The sequence below is a fragment of the Aedes albopictus genome, chromosome 2 (assembly GCF_035046485.1).
Source record: "Aedes albopictus strain Foshan chromosome 2, AalbF5, whole genome shotgun sequence".
NCBI classification, from domain to species: Eukaryota; Metazoa; Arthropoda; class Insecta; order Diptera; family Culicidae; genus Aedes; species Aedes albopictus.
Genome location: NC_085137.1, coordinates 483707028 through 483727889, shown reverse-complemented (window position 1 = coordinate 483727889; position 20862 = coordinate 483707028). Strand labels below are relative to the sequence as shown.

General features: G+C 41.7%; 1 protein-coding gene across 1 annotated transcript; it reads left to right on the top strand.

Moving 5' to 3' along the window:
• The first annotated feature begins 4289 nt into the window (after window positions 1–4289).
• Window positions 4290–9616, top strand: LOC134286956 (uncharacterized). The gene is made up of 2 exons (XM_062848666.1): window positions 4290–8029; window positions 8818–9616. Exons 1-2 carry the CDS (start codon window positions 4290–4292, stop codon window positions 9614–9616), a joined length of 4539 nt encoding a protein of 1512 aa, XP_062704650.1.
• The last annotated feature ends 11246 nt before the right edge of the window (window positions 9617–20862 follow it).

Genomic DNA, 20862 nt, shown 5'->3' with positions numbered 1-20862 from the left:
TCATCCTACGAAAAACAAAGGATTGAAGCGTTGTTTGTTTTGTTTCATATTTTTGTATTTTTTGTTAGAAGTGAGCACGCATGAAAACAAAAAGAACGGAATCAATCGGTGCCGTAATAGCTTGTTTTCGAATAGGATGAATTTGGGAGCGTGAGATTACTGACGGAACACATACCCTATGTAAAAAAAGGTAAACATCATCAGTTCGGTACTTGCACTACCGAAACAAAGATGGGTAACAGTATGTTTTGTTTTGCCCTTGAAAGCCAATTGTTTGCGGTTTTCTGTAGGCGAATTTGACGGAAGCTAACGATCACTTTTTTCTCTGGTGGCAGGAATGAGAACCAGAGGAATGAGGAATAAAATCCAGAATAAGAAAAGAGTGGCTCTGCCAAAATTTGCCATGGCGCAGCATAGGCAAAATGCATTTTATCACTTTTTATATCGAATTCCGCATCGTAGAGTAACAAACGAGTACTTTTTGGAAAAAAAATTTAATTCTCTTTCAGATGCGCTTAGATCCGGTAGGTAGAGTAATTCATTCATTATATCTTGTGCTTTAAACCAAAAATCTAGATGGGGCTTTAGGAGCCTATTCCGGAGGAATTACTGAAGAAACTCCTGGAGGAGTCCCTAAATGAAATCCTGGAGGAGTTCCTGGCATGGAGGTATTGCTAAAGGAATTCCCGGAAAAAATCGTAGAGCAATCCCTAGAGCATTTCCTAGAGGAATTACTTAGAAAATGGCAGGAGGAACCTCTCGAGACATTCCTGGAGACATGCCTGTGGGAATTCCTAGAGAATCTCTAGAGAAATTCCTTGAGAAATCTCTAGAGAAAATCCTTGGATGAAATCCTGGATGATTTCCTTGAAGAATCACTGGAGCACTTTGACGAAGAATTCCTGGATGAATTCTTGGAGGAAGCCCGGGAGGAATTCCTTGAGGTATCTCTAGAGGTATACACACTAAGATTCAGATGTTCCAGCTCAGTAATTTATTCACTGAGTTCAGTATTTTTTCCATCTGTTTACTGAGTTTTCAACAGCAGATTTATCTCGGTACACTCGGTAATCGTATTTACCGTTCACCAGTAACGAATTTTACCGTGCATCAGTAACAGTTCATTAGCTGAGCTCGATAACTCATTTACAGAATATCCGCAAAATAAACAACCGCAAATAAAAAGATGGAGAAATACCGAGCTGATCTTAGTGTGCGCACAGTGTCTTGCCCCAAACCTGTCATACTCTCGTCTATCTCACATACATTACATTCCTAGCATTAATTTTGCTTAAGACACTAATCGGTAGCTTGATCGGTAGCATACAATTCTGCGAAGTAGCTACACATAACTCATTTTATCAATTTTGGCATAAGTCGGGCATATTGAAGTATTATACATAACAGAAACGTATCTTATAAATTCCATATGCAAACCTGAATCAATTCATATACATAACCGTCATCATCATCTGTTGTTTATAACCACCCGCATAAACGATAACTAACATAAACGTGCATAACCCAACATTCGGAATACAATTCGAACAGTATGCGGTATTGTTAAACCGTCTACATTACGGACCGGTCCGTGTATGGTGTTGGTTTATTAGGGCATTCACACCCTGGCCCAAAATAGTCGTCAAGTTGTCCTATATGCTGAAGTAGATTTTTTTTACAAATAAAGTAGACTATTTCGTGAAAATCCCTTTTCTTCTAACAGGCATTGTCAAGATATTTGGTTTTCTTGTGAATCTCTGCACGAACAAGCCTACGAAAAGAACAACCTTTCCAATCGTTCTGCAAACAATAGCGAATGTCTACAACAAAGTCATGATTATCTTTATACAATTTGCTCTTAAATTTAGGGCTTTCCTAACCACAAAAATAATAATAAATCAGCCTCTTATAATGTTCATTCACTATGCTCAAGATGCTGAATAAAAAAACTCAGAACTGTTTCTTCCAAGTTCTTAAAAACTCTCCTACTACAAGTATTGGAATGCGTCAGTATTAACTCGTTACAACAAGTTTTAAATCATGAATACACATCTGCTCTATCTGTTAAATACAATGACCAGTTTCAATTTGCTTGAACCAGATGATTATTTTAATTTCAATACAATATGAGATTTTCCATCATAACACTTGATCATTGCAAAATTACATGATGATACTAGGGAATACTCAATTCGTCCTGTGACGTAGAAAAGGTCTTTATAATTTATCGCCATCATGACGGTCACGACCATTAACAGTGCTGCTCACTACTAGTTCAAAAATCAGTAATTTTGAGGAACACTACCACATGTGCAAAGCAACACTATCCCCAGTTATTTCTTATATCATCTTTCAGGGTTAGAACAGTATCAGTTTTCTACAGAACAACAACATTGTTGTACTTATTTGTATCAATCGCCTTCCGTGTTGTGAAAAAACTCAGAAAGACAGTCCATCTTTATAACACAGTTAGCTTATTGTTGGCTTATTAGTTGATTAAGGTAAATTTGAATTGCTACTTAAACTAAAACACAAACAAATTAAAACTTAGTCCTAGTTAAAAACTGTTATACAAAAAAGACACAAATTCGATCATCACTATGAACAGCTTGAACACTCATACAACACAAACTTTGTATACATTGATAACACAGATAAGCATTACGCACAATAGATAGCCAGCAAAACAACCGGCACTTAGTAGCCAAACTATCGTAAGGCAATAAAGATCGTTCTAGATCGTCGCGCGTTTCAACAATAAAAAGGGTCGCTAATTTCTAATCGCTTCCAAATAAAGTGTATTTTCTGTGCTAAAAAGACGGTTGTGTAGTGAATCTCGCAAGGAAGAAGTGCCAGTGCCAAGTTTCTAATAGTTCGCCAAATAGTGATTGCATTGGATAGAAGAAATCGGGGTCTGTGAGCCTAAACCAACCCACGAACCAGGAGTAACGAACAACATTTTATGGTGCCGTGACCAGGATCGGTTGGAAAAGGCCATATTTCGTTCTGTTCTTGTGGATAAAAGGCTGGTCAGAGGACATCTTGGAGCAACGGATTGCTAGTTAAACGGTTGCTAACGGGCATAGAATTTGTGTTCCGTTTACCGAATTCAAAGTAATCCTTCCCGTCGTACTCGCCGTACATCTATTTGTACCATCTTGTCGTGCGACAAGGGAGAGATTTGTTGCAGTAATTAATTATCATACAAGGCCTGTATTGCCCAGGCCACGGGTGAGTGGCTCTCCTACATTCTCTCCTAAGCCCGCTGGTGCTCTTTAGATTGTTTTTTGGTTTCGTTCTCGTACGACGGCTGGTTGCTACACTGCACGATACAACGATACTGGGGAGGCTGCGCGACTGGACGGAATTCGAGGCTCGTATACACACAACTGTTGCGCGCATTCATTAATTGATTCGGTTGCATCGAACGGTGTATTGCCCGGTAAGGAAGCTGGTACAAAATAGACTATTAGCAGGATATCGGAATTGGAGACTTTTTGGAATTCAAGGCCTATTGTTGACAGGCCTCAGGTGAGTGCCTGTCCATTACATTTATCTGCTTTAGAAGGTGCTATATGGTACCATTTTCGAACCTTTTCCGATACACATCGTCGTTGGCTACGCTTGGAGGAGTTCACAACCTTCGATAGTTCCTGTGGATAGTTGGACGGCAGCGGTATTCTACATCTGGTGTACGTGGTTTGGTTCAGCTGCTGCACCGTGACGTCACACTTTGCGAAGGGAAACTAATGCGACTAGACGGCTCACGCTTCAGGAGAGTCTATCAATCTACATCCGAGGTCAGTGATATCGAACCCTTTCTGTTATTTGGGAATACATTTGGATTCGAGGCGCATTTTGTACAAACATACAAGGCCTGTTGTTGACAGGTACCAGGTTAGTACCTGTCCAAACTTCCGTTACCTTAAAGCCAGTGCTATTTTGGATTTTCTTTCCTATTTTTGGATATCGCACGGTTACTGGAGTCTCCCATTGTCTGAGAAATATTGCTGCAACACAGTCTGCATTGCTAGTTGCACTATACAAAATCTTTGGCGAAGCCTCAACTCGACGTACGACGACGATCGAATCAGGGTATATTACTGCACGGGGGCCGGCGCAAGCTGCATATTTTGATTACAAGGCCTATTAGAGACAGGCCTCAGGTGAGTACCTGTCCAAAAGCCTCACGTGGAGAGTAGCAGTGCTTCTTGGTCGGTTTTCATTTTTTCATTCTCGGTCCTCATCGATCGTACGTCGACTTGCTGTGCTGGTAGTGGTTGTGGGAAATGACGGAGAAGAAAATTAAAGAGAAAATCAAAAAGCGGGAGCGCATTGCCGCATCATTAAAGCGGCATGCGCTATTTCTGGGTAGTTTCGTTCCGGATGTCCATACGGGGGAAGTTCAGTCGAGGCTGGATAAAATCGAAACTAAATTTGAAGAGTTTGAGGAGGTTCAGGAAGAGATTGCGGAATTGGATGTAGAAGGGAATTACAAGGAAGACTGTAGTACGGCCTATGAAGAGTTTGAAAGGTTGTACTATCGGTTACGGGCTGCGTTGCTGGCAAAACTGGAACCGGAACATACGGCGGTGGATTTGAACAACACAATACGGAACGGTCAAGCATTGGGAGCTCACACTGGCGTTCGTTTACCGCAGATTTCGCTACCGGAGTTCGATGGCGACTACAAGGTGCGGTTGTCTTTCAAATCAACGTACGCGTCGCTGATCCACGAGTCTGGGGAGCTCAATGATGTTCAAAAATTTCATTACCTCAAATCTGCGCTGAAGGGGGAAGCAGCGAAGCTCATTGAATCGCTCACGCTCACCAATGAAAACTATCCGATCGCTTGGAGCACGATCACGAAGCGGTACTCCAATGAGTATCTGCTCAAGAAGCAGCATCTGCAGGCACTAATGGAGTACCCAAAGGTGGAGAAGGAGTCGTCAACTGCCATTCACGCGTTAGTGGATGAGTTTGAACAGCGGTTGAAGATCTTGAAGCAGCTAGGAGAAAAGACCGACGATTGGGGAGCAATGATCGTTCATTGGATGTGTTCTAAGTTGGACATGAAGACGCTACAGCTCTGGGAGGACCATGCAGCGTCAACGAAGGATCCTACGTTCGCAATTTTAGTGAGTTTTTTAGAAAAGCGGACAAGAGTGTTGGAAGCGGTTTCACCGAACGTCGAAGTGAGGAGCAGCTCACAAAAGGTGGAAGTTAGGCGACAGAATGTCATTGTGCATTCGGCTACGGAAGGTGAAAGGGGTGGTTCTGCATGCTTTTGTTGCGGGGAATCGCATTTCTTGGGACGGTGCGGCAAGTTTACTAAAATGACTTTGAAGGAAAGGTTGCAGTTTGTGAATGCCAAACGATTATGCAGCAATTGTCTAAAATCTGGCCACTGGGTACGCGATTGTAGTTCAAAATTCAGCTGCCGGGACTGCAGCAAGAGGCACAATTCACTGATTCATCCAGGGTTTCCTTTGAGTAGTAGCGGGTCCGACAGAAACGATTATCCGATCGGCAAGCCGGAGAGCAAACGGAACGAGAAGGCGATCTCTGCAAACCTGGCTACTAATGAGACGGAAGACGATGAAGGAGAGAACGACGAACATGGCGCGGTCGGAACATACAACGTAGGGACCAAGTTCGGCAAAATTTCAAGTGTTCTACTCTCCACGGTGGTATTGGTCATACGCGATCAGCAAGGAGGAAAACAGTTGGCTCGCGCATTGCTAGACAACGGATCTCAAGCCAACATCATAAGCGAACGACTTGCTGGAATGCTGAATTTGAAACGGCGGACGATAAACGTACCGATAAGTGGCATCGGTGAATCGGAAACACGAGCAAGATTCATGGTAAGCACTGCCGTGAGCTCACGGGTTCAGGACTTCTCAGTGGGGATGGAATTTCTAGTTCTGCAAAAGGTTACTTCAAATTTGCCATCGACGCACGTGTCGATAACGCACTGGAAGCTTCCAAACGACATTCAGCTGGCAGATCCAGACTTCAATACCAGCAACAGAATCGATCTCTTGATTGGAGCGGAACACTTCTACAGATTCTTCTTCGAAAGGGAAATGAAGCGAATGTCTTTAGGACCGGGAATGCCTATGCTGATCAACTCAGTATTCGGATGGATTGTGTCTGGGAAGGTCTCAGAAACAGCAAACAAAACAATTACCTGCTGCGTAGCGGCAACTCCGGATTGTTTGGAAACACAACTGCAAAAATTTTGGGAGGTTGAAAGCAACGAGGATCGGCCACCATGGTCGAAAGAGGAGCAGGACAGCGAAGATCATTTTCTTCGAACTTTCAGTCGCACGGAGGACGGCCGATACGTAGTGCGATTACCAAAACACGTCAATTTCCATCAAATGCTAGAAGATTCTCGTTCAGTAGCGTTAGCAAGGTTCAGGAACCTGGAGAAGCAGTTAGAACGGAACCCAGAGATGCGTCTACAATACAATGCATTTATGCAGGAATACTTAACTCTTGGTCATATGAGGGAAGTAACTGAAGAGGAACTTCTAAAGGAGACAGGCGCAACGATTCCGAAAAGAGAGTATTACTTGCCCCACCATGCCGTGCTTAAGGAATCCAGTACTACAACTAAAGTTCGCGTGGTTTTCGACGGCTCCGCCAGCACGGACAGCGGCTACTCGTTGAACGACGCTTTGCTAAAGGGTCCTGTGGTTCAAGATGAGCTCCTCAGCCTTCTTCTGCGATTCCGGAAGCATGAAGTGGCACTAGTTGGCGATGTCGAGAAGATGTACAGACAGGTGCGTGTACATAATGACGATACCGGATTGCAGCGCATCTTTTTTCGGTTTTCTCCTGATGAACCTGTAAAGGTTTTTGAATCATCAACGGTCACATACGGATTGACACCTTCATCGTTCCTGGCTATACGTGCACTGCATCAACTCGCAGTAGATGAAGGCAATGAATACCCAGAGGCTGCTAACGCTATCGTGTACGATTTTTATGTGGATGACTACATCGGTGGAGCACCCAGCATAGACGAAGCCATTCAGCTTCAAACGGACCTCGACTGTCTTATGAAGAAAGGAGGATTTTCTCTACGCAAATGGTGTTCTAATCGTCCAGAAGTCCTTGCAGCTATTCCCCCCGATCAACTAGGAACAAATTTGTCGATTTCTTTCGAAATTAGCCCGGATGAAAAGGTGAAAACTCTGGGAATCACTTGGGAACCCGGTACGGACCAACTACGATTTATTTTCGACGCACCACAGTGCGAGCAAGTTTGGACAAGACGAAACATTCTCTCGTCTATTGCCAAACTTTTCGATCCTCTGGGATTGATATCACCAGTGATTATAGTAGCTAAAATGCAGATGCAAGAGCTCGCATTACTCAACTCTGGATGGGATGCGCCAGTTCCAGCGGACATAGAGAGAAAGTGGAAGGCGTTCTATTCTCATCTGGATAAAATTTCCGAGCTGCGTATTAGCCGATTTGCATTAGTTTCAAATTGGATAGATGTCCAATTTCATTGTTTCGCTGACGCTTCCACATTGGCTTACGGTGCGTGTTTATACGTGCGAACGACCAATGAAGCTGGAAATGTTCGGATTGAACTCATCGCATCGAAATCTCGCGTCGCTCCACTGAAGAGACTGACGCTGCCACGACTTGAGCTTTGCGCTGCCAAGGAAGCAGCCATATTGCATTCGAAGGTAATCAAAGCCCTGTCTTTGGAAAACGTCCGCTCGATTTTCTGGACTGACAGTACAATTGTCTTACACTGGCTACGAGCTCCACCAAACTCATGGCAGACCTTCGTGGCCAACAGAGTATCGACGATTCAGACTAACACACATGCACATTCTTGGAGACATGTGTCAGGGAAAGAAAATCCAGCTGACCTAGTGTCCCGCGGAATGGCGATCGAGGAATTTCTGAATAGTCAGTTGTGGAAACAAGGACCTCCATGGCTGCGTAATAGTGAAGATACCTGGCCCAGTGCAGCCGAGGACTACAATCATCACGAAGAACAGTTAGAAGTTCGCAAAACTGTTCATAAAGTTACAGTGCTCCCAATGAACTGTTCAGTCTTCGCTCTTCCTTGCTGTCATTGCTTAGGATCGTTTCATACTGTCGCAGGTTTGCGTACAACTGTCGAAACCCAAACAACAGAAAACGTTCAGCAACTCTGGATCCTGAAGAATTACAGGCTGCAAAAATGGTGTTGACGCGGATTGCCCAGAGTGAAAGATTTCCGGACGAACTTAAAACACTGCAGCAATATCAGCGAGTCGACAACAAATCCAGCTTGAAAAGACTCTACCCATTTCTAGATGTCGACGGTGTCCTCCGAGTTGGAGGGCGTCTACGCTTGTCACAAGAAGCCTACACAGTTAAACATCCTGCTGTTCTACCGAATAATCATCCCTTCACGGATTTGGTTATCCGCTTCTTCCATTGTCAAAATTTCCATAGCGGACCCCAACTCACGTTGTCCGAAATACGACAGGAGTTTTGGCCCATACATGGCAAGCGCGTCGTCAACACTGTACTTCGGAAATGTGTTCAATGCTTTTGAGCCAACCCAATTCCGATTCAACAGCCAATGGGACAGCTACCGGCCAGTCGTGTTCGCCCTGGACGACCATTCTTGATAACCGGTGTAGATTATTGTGGGCCATTCTACTTGAGACCGTCACGTCGAAATGCAGCTCCTCAAAAGGTTTACATTGCAGTATTTGTTTGTTTCACAACAAAGGCGATGCACCTTGAAATCGCGGGCGACCTATCTACCGCTGCCTTTCTCTCTGTATTAAGAAGGTTCATCGGTTATCGAGGAGTCCCTGCCGAAATACACTCGGATAATGCCAAGAACTTCTCGGGGGCTTGCAACGAACTCAAATCTCTCTACGACATGCTGAATAACCCGAACAGTCTCACCACCATTAGCAACGAGCTGGCGCAGCAAGGAATCAAATGGCAGTTTATTCCCCCACGTGCTCCCAACTTTGGAGGATTATGGGAAGCCGCCGTACGCTCTGTAAAAACCTCGCTCAAAGAAGATATCGGCCTTAAGCAGTTGAGTTACGACAACTTCGCCACCGTTTTGGTTCAAATTACTGCTGCTTTGAACTCACGACCTCTCTCTCCGCTATCAGACGACCCCACTGAATTTGAAGCGCTAACCCCCGCACATTTTTTGATAGGCTCCGTCATGAAAGCAATTCCTGAGCCCAATCTAATATCAATTCCCACAAACCGCCTTGACCACTACCAGCAAATACAGCAAATGTTCCAGTGCTATTGGCAACGGTGGAGCAAGCAGTATTTGACACAGCTGCAAATGACAACGAAAAGCCTGCCGGTTAACTTTTTCCAAATCGGCAGCATCGTCGTTCTACGCGAGGATAACATGCCTCCACTATGTTGGCCATTGGCAAGAATCACTGGCCTACACCCCGGTCCAGACGGAGTTGTGCGTGTTGTAACGGTAAAGACGGCGACTGGAGTGTACAAGCGGGCGGTGAATCGTGTATGTCCGTTACCCACGGATGACCTGGATCGCCGAGTTACGAGATCTACAATGCCAGATGGTGGCTCCAGAGAGGTTTTGAATTAGTAGATTTAAGAATTAAAAATTGTAAAATGGATTCGTTGAAGCTAGTTCAAGGGGGCCGGTAATGTTGGCTTATTAGTTGATTAAGGTAAATTTGAATTGCTACTTAAACTAAAACACAAACAAATTAAAACTTAGTCCTAGTTAAAAACTGTTATACAAAAAAGACACAAATTCGATCATCACTATGAACAGCTTGAACACTCATACAACACAAACTTTGTATACATTGATAACACAGATAAGCATTACGCACAATAGATAGCCAGCAAAACAACCGGCACTTAGCAGCCAACCTATCGTAAGGCAATAAAGATCGTTCTAGATCGTCGCGCGTTTCAACAATAAAAAGGGTCGCTAATTTCTAATCGCTTCCAAATAAAGTGTATTTTCTGTGCTAAAAAGACGGTTGTGTAGTGAATCTCGCAAGGAAGAAGTGCCAGTGCCAAGTTTCTAATAGTTCGCCAAATAGTGATTGCATTGGATAGAAGAAATCGGGGTCTGTGAGCCTAAACCAACCCACGAACCAGGAGTAACGAACAACAATGAGATTTTCCATCATAACACTTGATCATTGCAAAATTACATGATGATACTAGGAAATACTCAATTCGTCCTGTGACGTAGAAAAGGTCTTTATAATTTATCGCCATCATGACGGTCACGACCATTAACAGTGCTGCTCACTACTAGTTCAAAAATCAGTAATTTTGAGGAACACTACCACATGTGCAAAGCAACACTATCCCCAGTTATTTCTTATATCATCTTTCAGGGTTAGAACAGTATCAGTTTTCTACAGAACAACAACATTGTTGTACTTATTTGTATCAATCGCCTTCCGTGTTGTGAAAAAACTCAGAAAGACAGTCCATCTTTATAACACAGTTAGCCCGAATCTGATGTGTCGCCTCCTGGATATATCTTCAGCTTTCCATTTCACGTATGACAAACAGAATCATATGTATTCCCAGAAACCCAAACACGATCCATCATATCCCTAATACGAGACGTATTACAATACAACAATGCTTTGCCGGATTCGAGAATTATTTTAATTACATGCTTTTGCGCAAATTCGCGACTATGGATCCTCAAATCATCTCAAAGGTTAACTAATCCTGATTTGTGATGATCATAACAAAATATATTTCAGTTCTGCATGTTGAGCTTCAACTTGCGTATAATCATTAACCCCTTTCAATTTTTTTTAGTAATCAAATATATTCACATTAACACTAACGAGAACACTAAAGTTCTTTAAGAAATTTTAGACTTTTGTTGTTCTAGATCATCTTCTACATCATCATTTTAACTTCAAAGATCCATCCTGAGATCAAACGAATCACCAAATTTGTGCATTTGAAAACGTCCTACTTTCCCGTATTAGGGTCACGTAGTATATCATGCCAACTGTGCCAATTATAGGTCACTTCGATAAACTGCATCGCATGCTAAACAATCATCCTGTTTTTTGCTGTAATCAGTCCTTCCTATTCACAACTTTCCATATATTGCTGATGCAACGTTTCGCTGGTGACAAAGCCCATTTCTCAGTCTCTGTGCTGTGCCAGTGCTGAATGAGCACTTCGACACTTATTAACTGCGAGGTCCGTTCACCATATGATCACCCATGCGCTCGTATTAACTGAGGAATGCACGAAGATACTCCATGCCTAAGAAAGCCAAGAAAATTTACAAGAAAACTGCGAACAATTCCCGAACCGATTGAGAAATTAACCTGATATATGGGCTTTCTGTAGAAACCTTATTGTGAAAAGCCCTCCTTCGCTCTTTTTGGTGTTCTATTTGGGAATTCTATTTCCATCATAATCTTCCAGGAAACTTTTTTTTTACCACGTTCCCATGCTCAATTGGAACTTCAAAGGTAAACCCTTTTTGCCCTCAGTCATATTCAAGGGATAAAACAACTGTTCTGTCCTACGCCTCTAAAAGCAACAAGTGAATATAAACTTTCCTTCCCAGTGCTTTCACGTAGTGCAAATATTATCCTGCTCCCAAAACCATTTCAATTTGTTAGCACCTGCTAGGCAAACCATTCTTGCGTTTGCCGCCAAGCCATGGACCTGTCTTGCTACTACGCTCAGAAACCAGCCACGGACACCACACCCTTACTTTGGTCGGCCTCCCTCCACGATTATTCACCACGGTAGAAAAGCTGTTTTTTTAGATCGGCACCCTGCCACGATCTATAGTTCTCCATTAATCGACTCCCTGTGACGATCCCCAACTAACATTTATTGTGAATGTAAACGTCAACAAAGCGTCCTCAAAACGGCTTGATGCTGAGTTACTGTGTTGTACATATAGATGGAAGCTTCTATGCAAGCCCTATACCAATGAATCTGGCGAACTTAATCAGCATGTATATGCTGTGCGAGAAGCTTCTATGCCACCAAGTCATAGCTCTTTTCTCGGCTCCTATGTAACCACTAACTGAATAACATCTTGAGAAGGCGCTTTTTCAGCCTTTTCGCAGTTGTTAAATAATAGTTATACGGCATCTCCAAATCAAACGTTTAAATATAATTAGGTTATGGATACCGTGACACAATACATGTGGAACTGGAATTATCACTTTTAAAATTGAATAATTAAAGTACTTGCCGCTATTTGGAATCGAACTCCCGATCTCCGTATACACTGGTCCCGATGATGTCCTCGCTGCCACACTGCTATATATAAATAACATAGAAAATAGCCCGTTTTGCTTTACTCCAGACAAGGCTTCATAATTGTGCCACAAGAAACCAACTTCATCTTGCTGCAAAAGCTTGTGAAACGTCAAACGCAATAATGTTTACATTGAACAAGCTGTGTGATTGCGCCAACAGATTCTTCTTCACAGCTTTTAGCTGAAAGAGTGTTCTTTAAACGGCTACGATGTGCTGCTGTTTTGTGTTTTGGCAACATTACAAAACGTACTGTATAAAAGCAGCTGTTGTAGTGGCTGGGACTCATACTCGATTTGCACATCTTCCGGAAAATCTTCCGGCATTGAATTAAAGTGCAATAAAAGCAACCCAAATAATTTCACAGCACAGAGATGGATAGCTGTAAAGAATTTGTGTAGTAGCTATATATCCTGCTTAAAGTTTGTTTTGACAATAATGAATAATAATGGTAAACCAACAGTTTATTACAGATTCTAGCCGTAATGAAATCGCATAACGGCCTTTAAAGCGCTGCTGGTTTGGGGATTTCTCAGTATAACGAATTGTACTGTATAGTAGCAGCTGTTTTGTTAGTGGGGACTCCTATTCGATGTGTTCAAGCTTTCACATCTTCCGGGAAATCTCCCGGAGTTGGAATAGAGTGGAGTAAAGGCAGCCCCAGTGAAAAGCAATGGATTTCTGAAAACCGAGTTTGGTAGCTGGATGGTACTTGTTTTGCAGTCGTGTATTAGCTTATACTTTATATTTGACTAGCTTTCCTTTTATTCAGCGGTGACTGCTTTTACTCGATGGTTACACAACAGAAAGCAAATGACTGAAGCTTATAGCGCTGAAAATGTTAGTTGGGTCTTCCTTGGACCGGCACCCACCACGGTCGTAAATCTCTAGATCGGGAACCCGTCACGATCTTCACCTCTCCATTGATCGGCACCCGCAACGATCTTCCATAGACCGGCACCCGCCACGGTCACAAATGTCTAGATCGGCAACCCGCCACGATCTTTACTAATCTACTATCGGTACCCACAACGATCTTCCTTGGACCGGCACCCGCCACGGTCGAAAATTTCTAGATCGGCAACCCGCCACGATCTTTACTTCTGCACTGATCGGCACCCGCAACGATCTTTCTTGGACCGGCACCCGCCACGGTCAAAACTCTTTAGATCGGTGACCCGCAACGATCTTGTAAGATATACCACAGAGAACAGACAAACATGCTCGAACAAAATTGCTTGAAAATCTTGTGTAAAGAAAAAACAAGCTCAGTAGCGACATCGACGGTGACTTTCCCACTCAAAAACTTGTTTCGACACCATGAAGGCGCTTTCTGAAGAAATATTTCACTAGCGCACCTTTAAATTTTCCTACTCAGATTCTGAGCTATATTTGCTTAAATAACAAGATGTTTATGATTATTTCACTAATCCAGCAACAAAATTTGAGCAACCCATTGATAATTAGTTTCATTATTTTCAATAATAAACAAGTTGAACAAGAATTCAATGATTGTTTTCCAAGTAAAAACAACACATTCTCTTGGTGGAACTATACTATCGTGCACACTTGGTGACACTGGCGCCACAAGCTAAAACATCGGCAAATTTGTACCCCGATTCAAAATGTGACAGCGCCGCGTAATGGCCACATTCCCTGTTATTTCAAAGCAACCGTTGCAATGCTTTACACAACTGCACTACATGAGCTTGGACGTCTGTTCTCTGTGGATATACTTTGGTCGGTAATCCACCACGGCCCGAACCTATGTCAGACCGGCCCCCCGCCACGGTCTGCAGACATGTTTTCCCACTGATAACCAAATCATATTTATCCAGTTGATCAAAAAATCAAGCAATCAGGCCAAATTCATCTAAAATGAATCAAGCAAGATCAAAAATAGATCCGAACAAATCATATTGCGCAGTTCCCACCCAACTGGACCCCTTTCGCAGTTAGTATAAGTGCGGGATCGTGAATAAAACTGCGATTTTGCATCGAATCGTTTCGGTGTCTTCTGCGCACTTATTCAGCACTTTGTAATGCATAAGTGCGCAGAAGACACCGACACGATTCGATGCAAAATCGCAGTTTTATTCACGATCCCGCACTTATACTAACTGCGAAAGGGGTCCAGTGGGGTGGGAAATGCGCAATATCAACTACATTCATACACGCTGCCCCACATCACTCTTTGCCCGACTGACAACTTCGACAGCAGTTTCCGGAAAAAAGCGGACACGATTCATCGTAACCAATCTAAAAACTGCAGTCACAACAGTGACATCATCGTTATTTCTCATCATTCACTACTACACCTACACACAACGATTCCTGCTACCTTTTACTGGCGCTTCATCGCACGAAACTTTTGCCACAACCAAAAATCGAAAACAAAACATTCAAAATCTTACTTACCGTAACGAGTGCCCATCCCATCCTCGTCGCCAGATGTACACGAAAAGAAAAGCAATTATTTTAATTATTAGATTTGAGATATAAATTTCATTCCACTCCACCATATAAACACTATTACGTCACCTTATTTACTATAAAACGAAACATAATGTAGTATATAACACGTCCTATTAAAGAGTATAAGTTTTGCCTTGGCGAAAATATATTGGGCAAAACTAATACTTTTAATAATGTTTCGGATTGAAAATTTTTCCATTTTTCACTCGGCGCAGAATCCACAGAACAAAGCTAATTTCGTTGAACTTCGGCGTATGGCTTCGTAATGATGGCGGTTATTGGATTAGAATATATTAAGATTGATTGATTAATTTGTCTTTATTAAAGAGACTTTCAGCCCTTGGCTGGTTCGTCTCTCTATATTAAGATTAGAAGGTAAGTGGTACACTAATTAATACAAAATCAGTCTACTAATTGTCATCTTATTACTGATTTTAGGTATATTATCAGAAAAAGCAGAAACTCTAAACATTTTTTTCGTCATGTTTTCAATAATTCGCCTTGACGGAGGCTCTCTGAGAGAATTGCGCTGTGCGTGAAAACAATTTTTTTTAACATGGGAAAGGATAGGAGCTGCATTTTCAAATGCTTCTAATTCTTTATAGAAATTTTTTTAAGCAAAACGTTCTTAATGTTATCGAATGAGATTTTGATACGCTATATTATAGACATAACATTGTGATTTAAAAACATTTTGTCTAAAACCAGTTATAGTGTAGCTAATTGAAAGTATATTGCAAAACATTAACTCTTTTTTCAATCTGAAGTCCCTAAAATATTTTAGAAGCATTTGAAAATGCAGCTCCTATCCTTTCCCATGTTAAAAAAAAATGTTTTCACGCACAGAGCAATTCTCTCAAAGAGTTCCGTCAAGGCGAATATTTTATTCGCCGGACTGCAAATAATAAGAAACTGCATTTCAGAGACCCTTTGGGTTTACGCCTAGCGCTCATCTGTGTGAGTGCCTCCGGCGCGTCTCTCCCAACATAAACAAAGCGACGTTGCCGCAATGCTGGACTTAAGAGCAAAGGGGAGCCCCAACATTATGCTGCGCGATTCGTCAACATAACACCAACACAATCCCACCCCGTATGTTTTCTCAAAATTTCTCTCCCACGAAGAGAGGGTGGTAGACGATCCGGTGCGCCGTCCGTCAGTCAGTTCAGCATAGCACAACATTAGGAGGGTCGCTGTCGCTGCTGGCTGGTGCTGGTGCTATGCCGCAAACAACATCGCATCGAACGTTGCTTTGCTGCTGCACTCGCGGTTCGACAACGACTCATTCGCTCGCTCGCCCGCTCTCGCTCTCTGGGGGGCCTTTGATATGCGGATCTTCCACCGAATCGAATCCTCCGCCGCCGAGCCGAGTTCCGTTCCGCGTTGAAGTTGAACTTCAGTCGAGAGAAGAGTGTGTTTCAGTCAACATCGTTGTGACCTCGCGCGGTTGGATGCGCGTTCTTGTCTTCTCAAACATCAATATAGTCTAGTAGTGTTCTAGTGTTTTTGGACTCCTCGCTCCCCCCACTCACTCACTGGTCATTGTGATTGTGATTAGTGGTATCATCCATCTCATCATGGATGCGACGGATGGGATTCGCCGTCTGCAGAAGGGCTGATGTGGAGTGACCGGATTTTGCTTAGTGAACGTTTGATAAAGGTGCAGAAACTGGTTCTTTTTAGTGTGGTTTTTGGTGGACGTTCGGGGCCGTATACGGAGCGCAAGGTAACGGTGGAAAGAAGATTGGTAGCAAAAAGTAAAAAAGCTAGTGTGTAATTTGGGGTTTCATTCGGCAGACGAGCCCCCCTTGTCCGAGTGGTTTAGATGGCGACGCTTCGGTGAGGAGCAAGGGACGTAGATGATGGGTTCTCGCTAGTGTTTAGAGAAACCGAATGGGATAAGTGTTCTTTGCGTGAAGATCGGACAATCTATTGTTGTGCAAATCATTCATCCACAGAAAATCCAAAGGAGATTCAGTCAAATCCTATGTCGAAGAACGAATATCCTTTTGGGGCTCTCATGGCGCATGTGAGTGTATTTGTGAGGTGTGTATAGTGTGAGTGATGCGTGATGAGGGTTTTTGTGGTGAATTCGGCGAGGGAGGGAACGGTGAAAATAATGTTCTAGGGGTGGAAAAGGTTTCGATTTTCCTGTGCCTATGTTGGTTGCCGTTTCCCGAGACCAAGACCAAGATAAAGAGAAGAAGAAGCAGTGAAGTCAGTCCTAGGGTAGGAAAATTGGGGGAGCATCCCATACACAAAATGTGTCCTTTCTTCGCACACACCCTTCTTCCTTTTTTTGGCTTAGTGCTTTACCACCCTCGTCAAAAAGTGAAAAATTGATGAAAAGTCCGTGTTTTGTGAGTTTCCGCGATTAAGAAAGGGAATCTTTCAAGTTCAGTTTTATTTCCTCCTATTTAGGTTTTACAATATTTAGTGATAAACAGTGTATTAAACTAGCATTTTGAATTTATTGATGAATCATACAAGTGTTTGAAAGGATATCATAATCGAAAATATATTGAGCAGTATAACCGTGGAAAACAAGCATCAGAAAACGATATCAAGAAAAAATAAAGGCTAGTGTGAATTCAATGAAGATTTATGAGAAAAGTTGAGATTAATTAGGATTATTCGCCGACTTTTATTGAGGAGCCAGTGCCAGTGTCAGTGTGTGAGTGCTTGTGCCAGAAAAGGATACATCCAGCAAACATCAGCCGGAGGATTCGTAAAGAGGGAAAACACACAAACACAATCGTAGGCGATTATTGCTGCGACGAGACGACGACGACTAGGACGAGTACGAGCCTACTACTGTACACTGTGTGTGGTGGATTGTGGTGGTGCATCAGTGGAACTAGCGGAAAAACAGCCTACTTGGATTATATGTATGCCTACTCCGTCACAACAGCAGCAACAATAACAATAGCGCTGTAGCCCGTGTCAGCAGAATATCTGTGTGGAAAATTGCAGCCGGATCGGAAATTGGGACATCAGGAACAATAAAGAAAGGTTTGTTGAACTCTCTTCTTATTAGCCTTTTGTTGGTTTCTGGGTTTCATTAGGGTTTTTGGCGACTGTTTTCAGGATTTGAGAATTGACTTTTTATAAAAAGTATAAATTGGAACTTTTTTATTGACAGACAACTAGACTTAAGCATTATACAATAATTTATTTGGTTTTGTTGAAGTCTTGGAGAACTGTGCAAGGAATTGTGTTTTGACGCTTTCAATGCTGGTAGCTATGGAAACATGAATGCCTTAAATATTTGTTTTGATTTCTGTGTGCTTGCTTACGTCTGGTCCTTGTCAAATGTGTTAATGAAGCTTATTATTGCCCGGAGTGTGGATGATTGTATGTGATAATAAAGTATTGAAAGTAAAGTGTATGCAAATAATGAATACTATTCTTACATTAACGTTGAAAAAAATATATAAATAAAAAGACGTTAATTGTGGCAGGAATTGAAGGGTTTATTAGATTTGTTTTTCCCTTCTTTATAAAGAGCACATTAGAATTTGGCTGATACAAATTATATTTTGATTTTTTGTCTCCCCAAAAAATTTTGGCTGGATTTTGTATTTTAAGGGGACAGATGAAAAAATATTTATTGAAACTTCGGGGTTTGGTGGAAATTCTTTAACTCATCGGATTAGTTGTAAATATTTTTCAGATTAAATGCTTTATTATTTTTATCCCCCAGTCAAAGAGTGGTGGGACAAAACGTGAAATAAATAGTGAACAGAAGCTTTTTATTCCCTTTAGCATTTGACAAGTTCGGCTGAGACATCGATTTTTGTGAATCAATTTGAATCGGACCAGCAGAATCGATTCACCGATTTAATCGAATGCTTTGAATCGATGTTTTCACATCGATTCGATATTATAGAATGTTTCAAAACCATAAAATGATCCGTTTTACCATGATTTATTTGTCTAAATAAATTTAATATCAAAAAATGGATTGTACATCGAACCGTCTCTGGAGGAATTCCTGGATGAGTCCGTGGAGGAATTCCCAAAGAAATTCTTGGGGGAATTCCTACAGGAATACCTGAGGGAAACTTTGAAATTGAAGCAATCCCTGGAGGAATTCCAGGAGAATTTTTTGGAGGACTCCCTGGAAAAAATCTTGGATGAATGCCTGGAGCATATTCTGAAAGAAATCTTGAAGGAATCCCTGGATGAACTCCTGGAGGATTTTATAGAGGAAATCTGAGAGGAATCTCTGGCGAAGAAACATCTTGAAGAATTCCCAGAAATCTTAGAGAAATTATTGGAGAAATTCTAGGAAGAACTCCTGGAGGACTTTTTTGAAAAAACCGCTGGAGGAATCTCTGAAGCAATTTCTGGAATAACCTCAGCAGGAATGCCTGGAAAATCTTCTGAACAAATTCCTGGTGGAATCCCAGGTGGAGCTCCTATAGAAGTCCCTAAAGGAATTCTTGAAGAAATCCCTGAATGAATCCTTGGAGAACTTTCTGCAGAAATTCCTAAAGGGATTCCCCGAGAACTATTTCTGGAGGAATTCTTGGAGGAATCGTCGGAGAAATTTCTGGGGGAATCACTGGAAGAACCCTAAAAAGAATCAATGGAGAAATTTGTAAGGAGATTCCTAGAGGAGTTCCTAGAGGAATTCCTGGAGAAAACCCTGGAAGAAATCCCGGAGGAAACCCAGAAAAAAAATTCTAGAGGAATTCCTAAATAAATTGTTGAAAGAGTTTCTGATGGAATCCATGGAAGATTTCCTGGAGACATTCCTGAAGAAATATCTGGGGTAATCCCTGGTGGAATTCCCGGAGGAGTACCTGGAGAAATGCCTGGATGAAATCCGAAGGAATGCCTGTAGGAATACCTGGAATAATTCCTAGATATATTTTGGGAGGAATTCCTGGAGGATTTCCTAGTGGATTCCTGAAGAAATCCTTAAAGGAATTCATAGAGGAATCTCAGAAGGAATCCATGCAGGAATCGCTGGAGAAATTCTTTGAATAATACCTGGGTAAACTCTGGGAGGAATTCCCAGTGTTTTTTGCCGTAGATATTGTGGAGGTATTCTCAAAGGAATTCCTGGAGGAATTCTTAGAGCAATTGGAATTCCTGGAGGAATTTCTAGAGAAATCCATTGAGGAATTTTTGGATGAATTTTAGGAAGAATTCCCGAAGAGATCCTAGGATCAATCTTTGAGGGAATTTTAGGAGGAGTTTCTTAAGAAATCCCAGGAGGAAATACTGAAGAAATCGATGAAACTCTAGAGGAAATGCTGAAGGAATTCTAAAAAGAGTACGCAGATGAATTTTTGGAGTAATTCCTACAGGGGATAGACAAAATGATCGGGACAGGCAAAATTTTCACTTTACAAAAAATGTTCAACTAGCTGTAACTTTTCGAAAAGTGCATCGAATATTCTCAAATTTTTACTGTAAGTCCTTCAACTAGTTGTGTATCAGTGGACAAAGTTTGGAAAAGATCGGACAATTCTTCACGAAGTTATAAAGATTTTTGAAAAAGATAAAAATATCCGATAGCCAACTTTGAGCTGTTATACCTCCGGATTCAATGAACCGATTGCAATGAAATTTTGACCATTCATGACTTATATAATGAACTCTGGAAAACATTTGACTTAACTTAAAATTTTTAACAAGCGAAAAAGTTATAGCGATTTTATTTTCTTCACGATTTTTTAGTAAATTGGTCTATTTTTAATATGCATCCCATTACTTTTTCAATTTATTGGCGGCTATGTTGTTACTTTCCTTCAAAACGCATTTATATATAAGTCAATTTGAGGGAAACTAAATGAATTATAATTTGCATCTTGAATTTTGAAACGATGTTGATGTTTTGGATAATTTGATGTTTTATTAGAAAAATAATTTAATCGTTATAATTTTCTTCCGTGTTAAAAATATTAAGTTAAGTCAATGGTTTTTCATAGCTCATTATATAAGTCATTAATGGTCAAAATTTCATTACATTCGGTAAATTGAATCCGGAGATATAACAGCTCAAAGTTGGCTATCGGATAATTTTACCATTTTCAAAAATCTTTATAACTTCGTGAAGAATTGTCCGATATT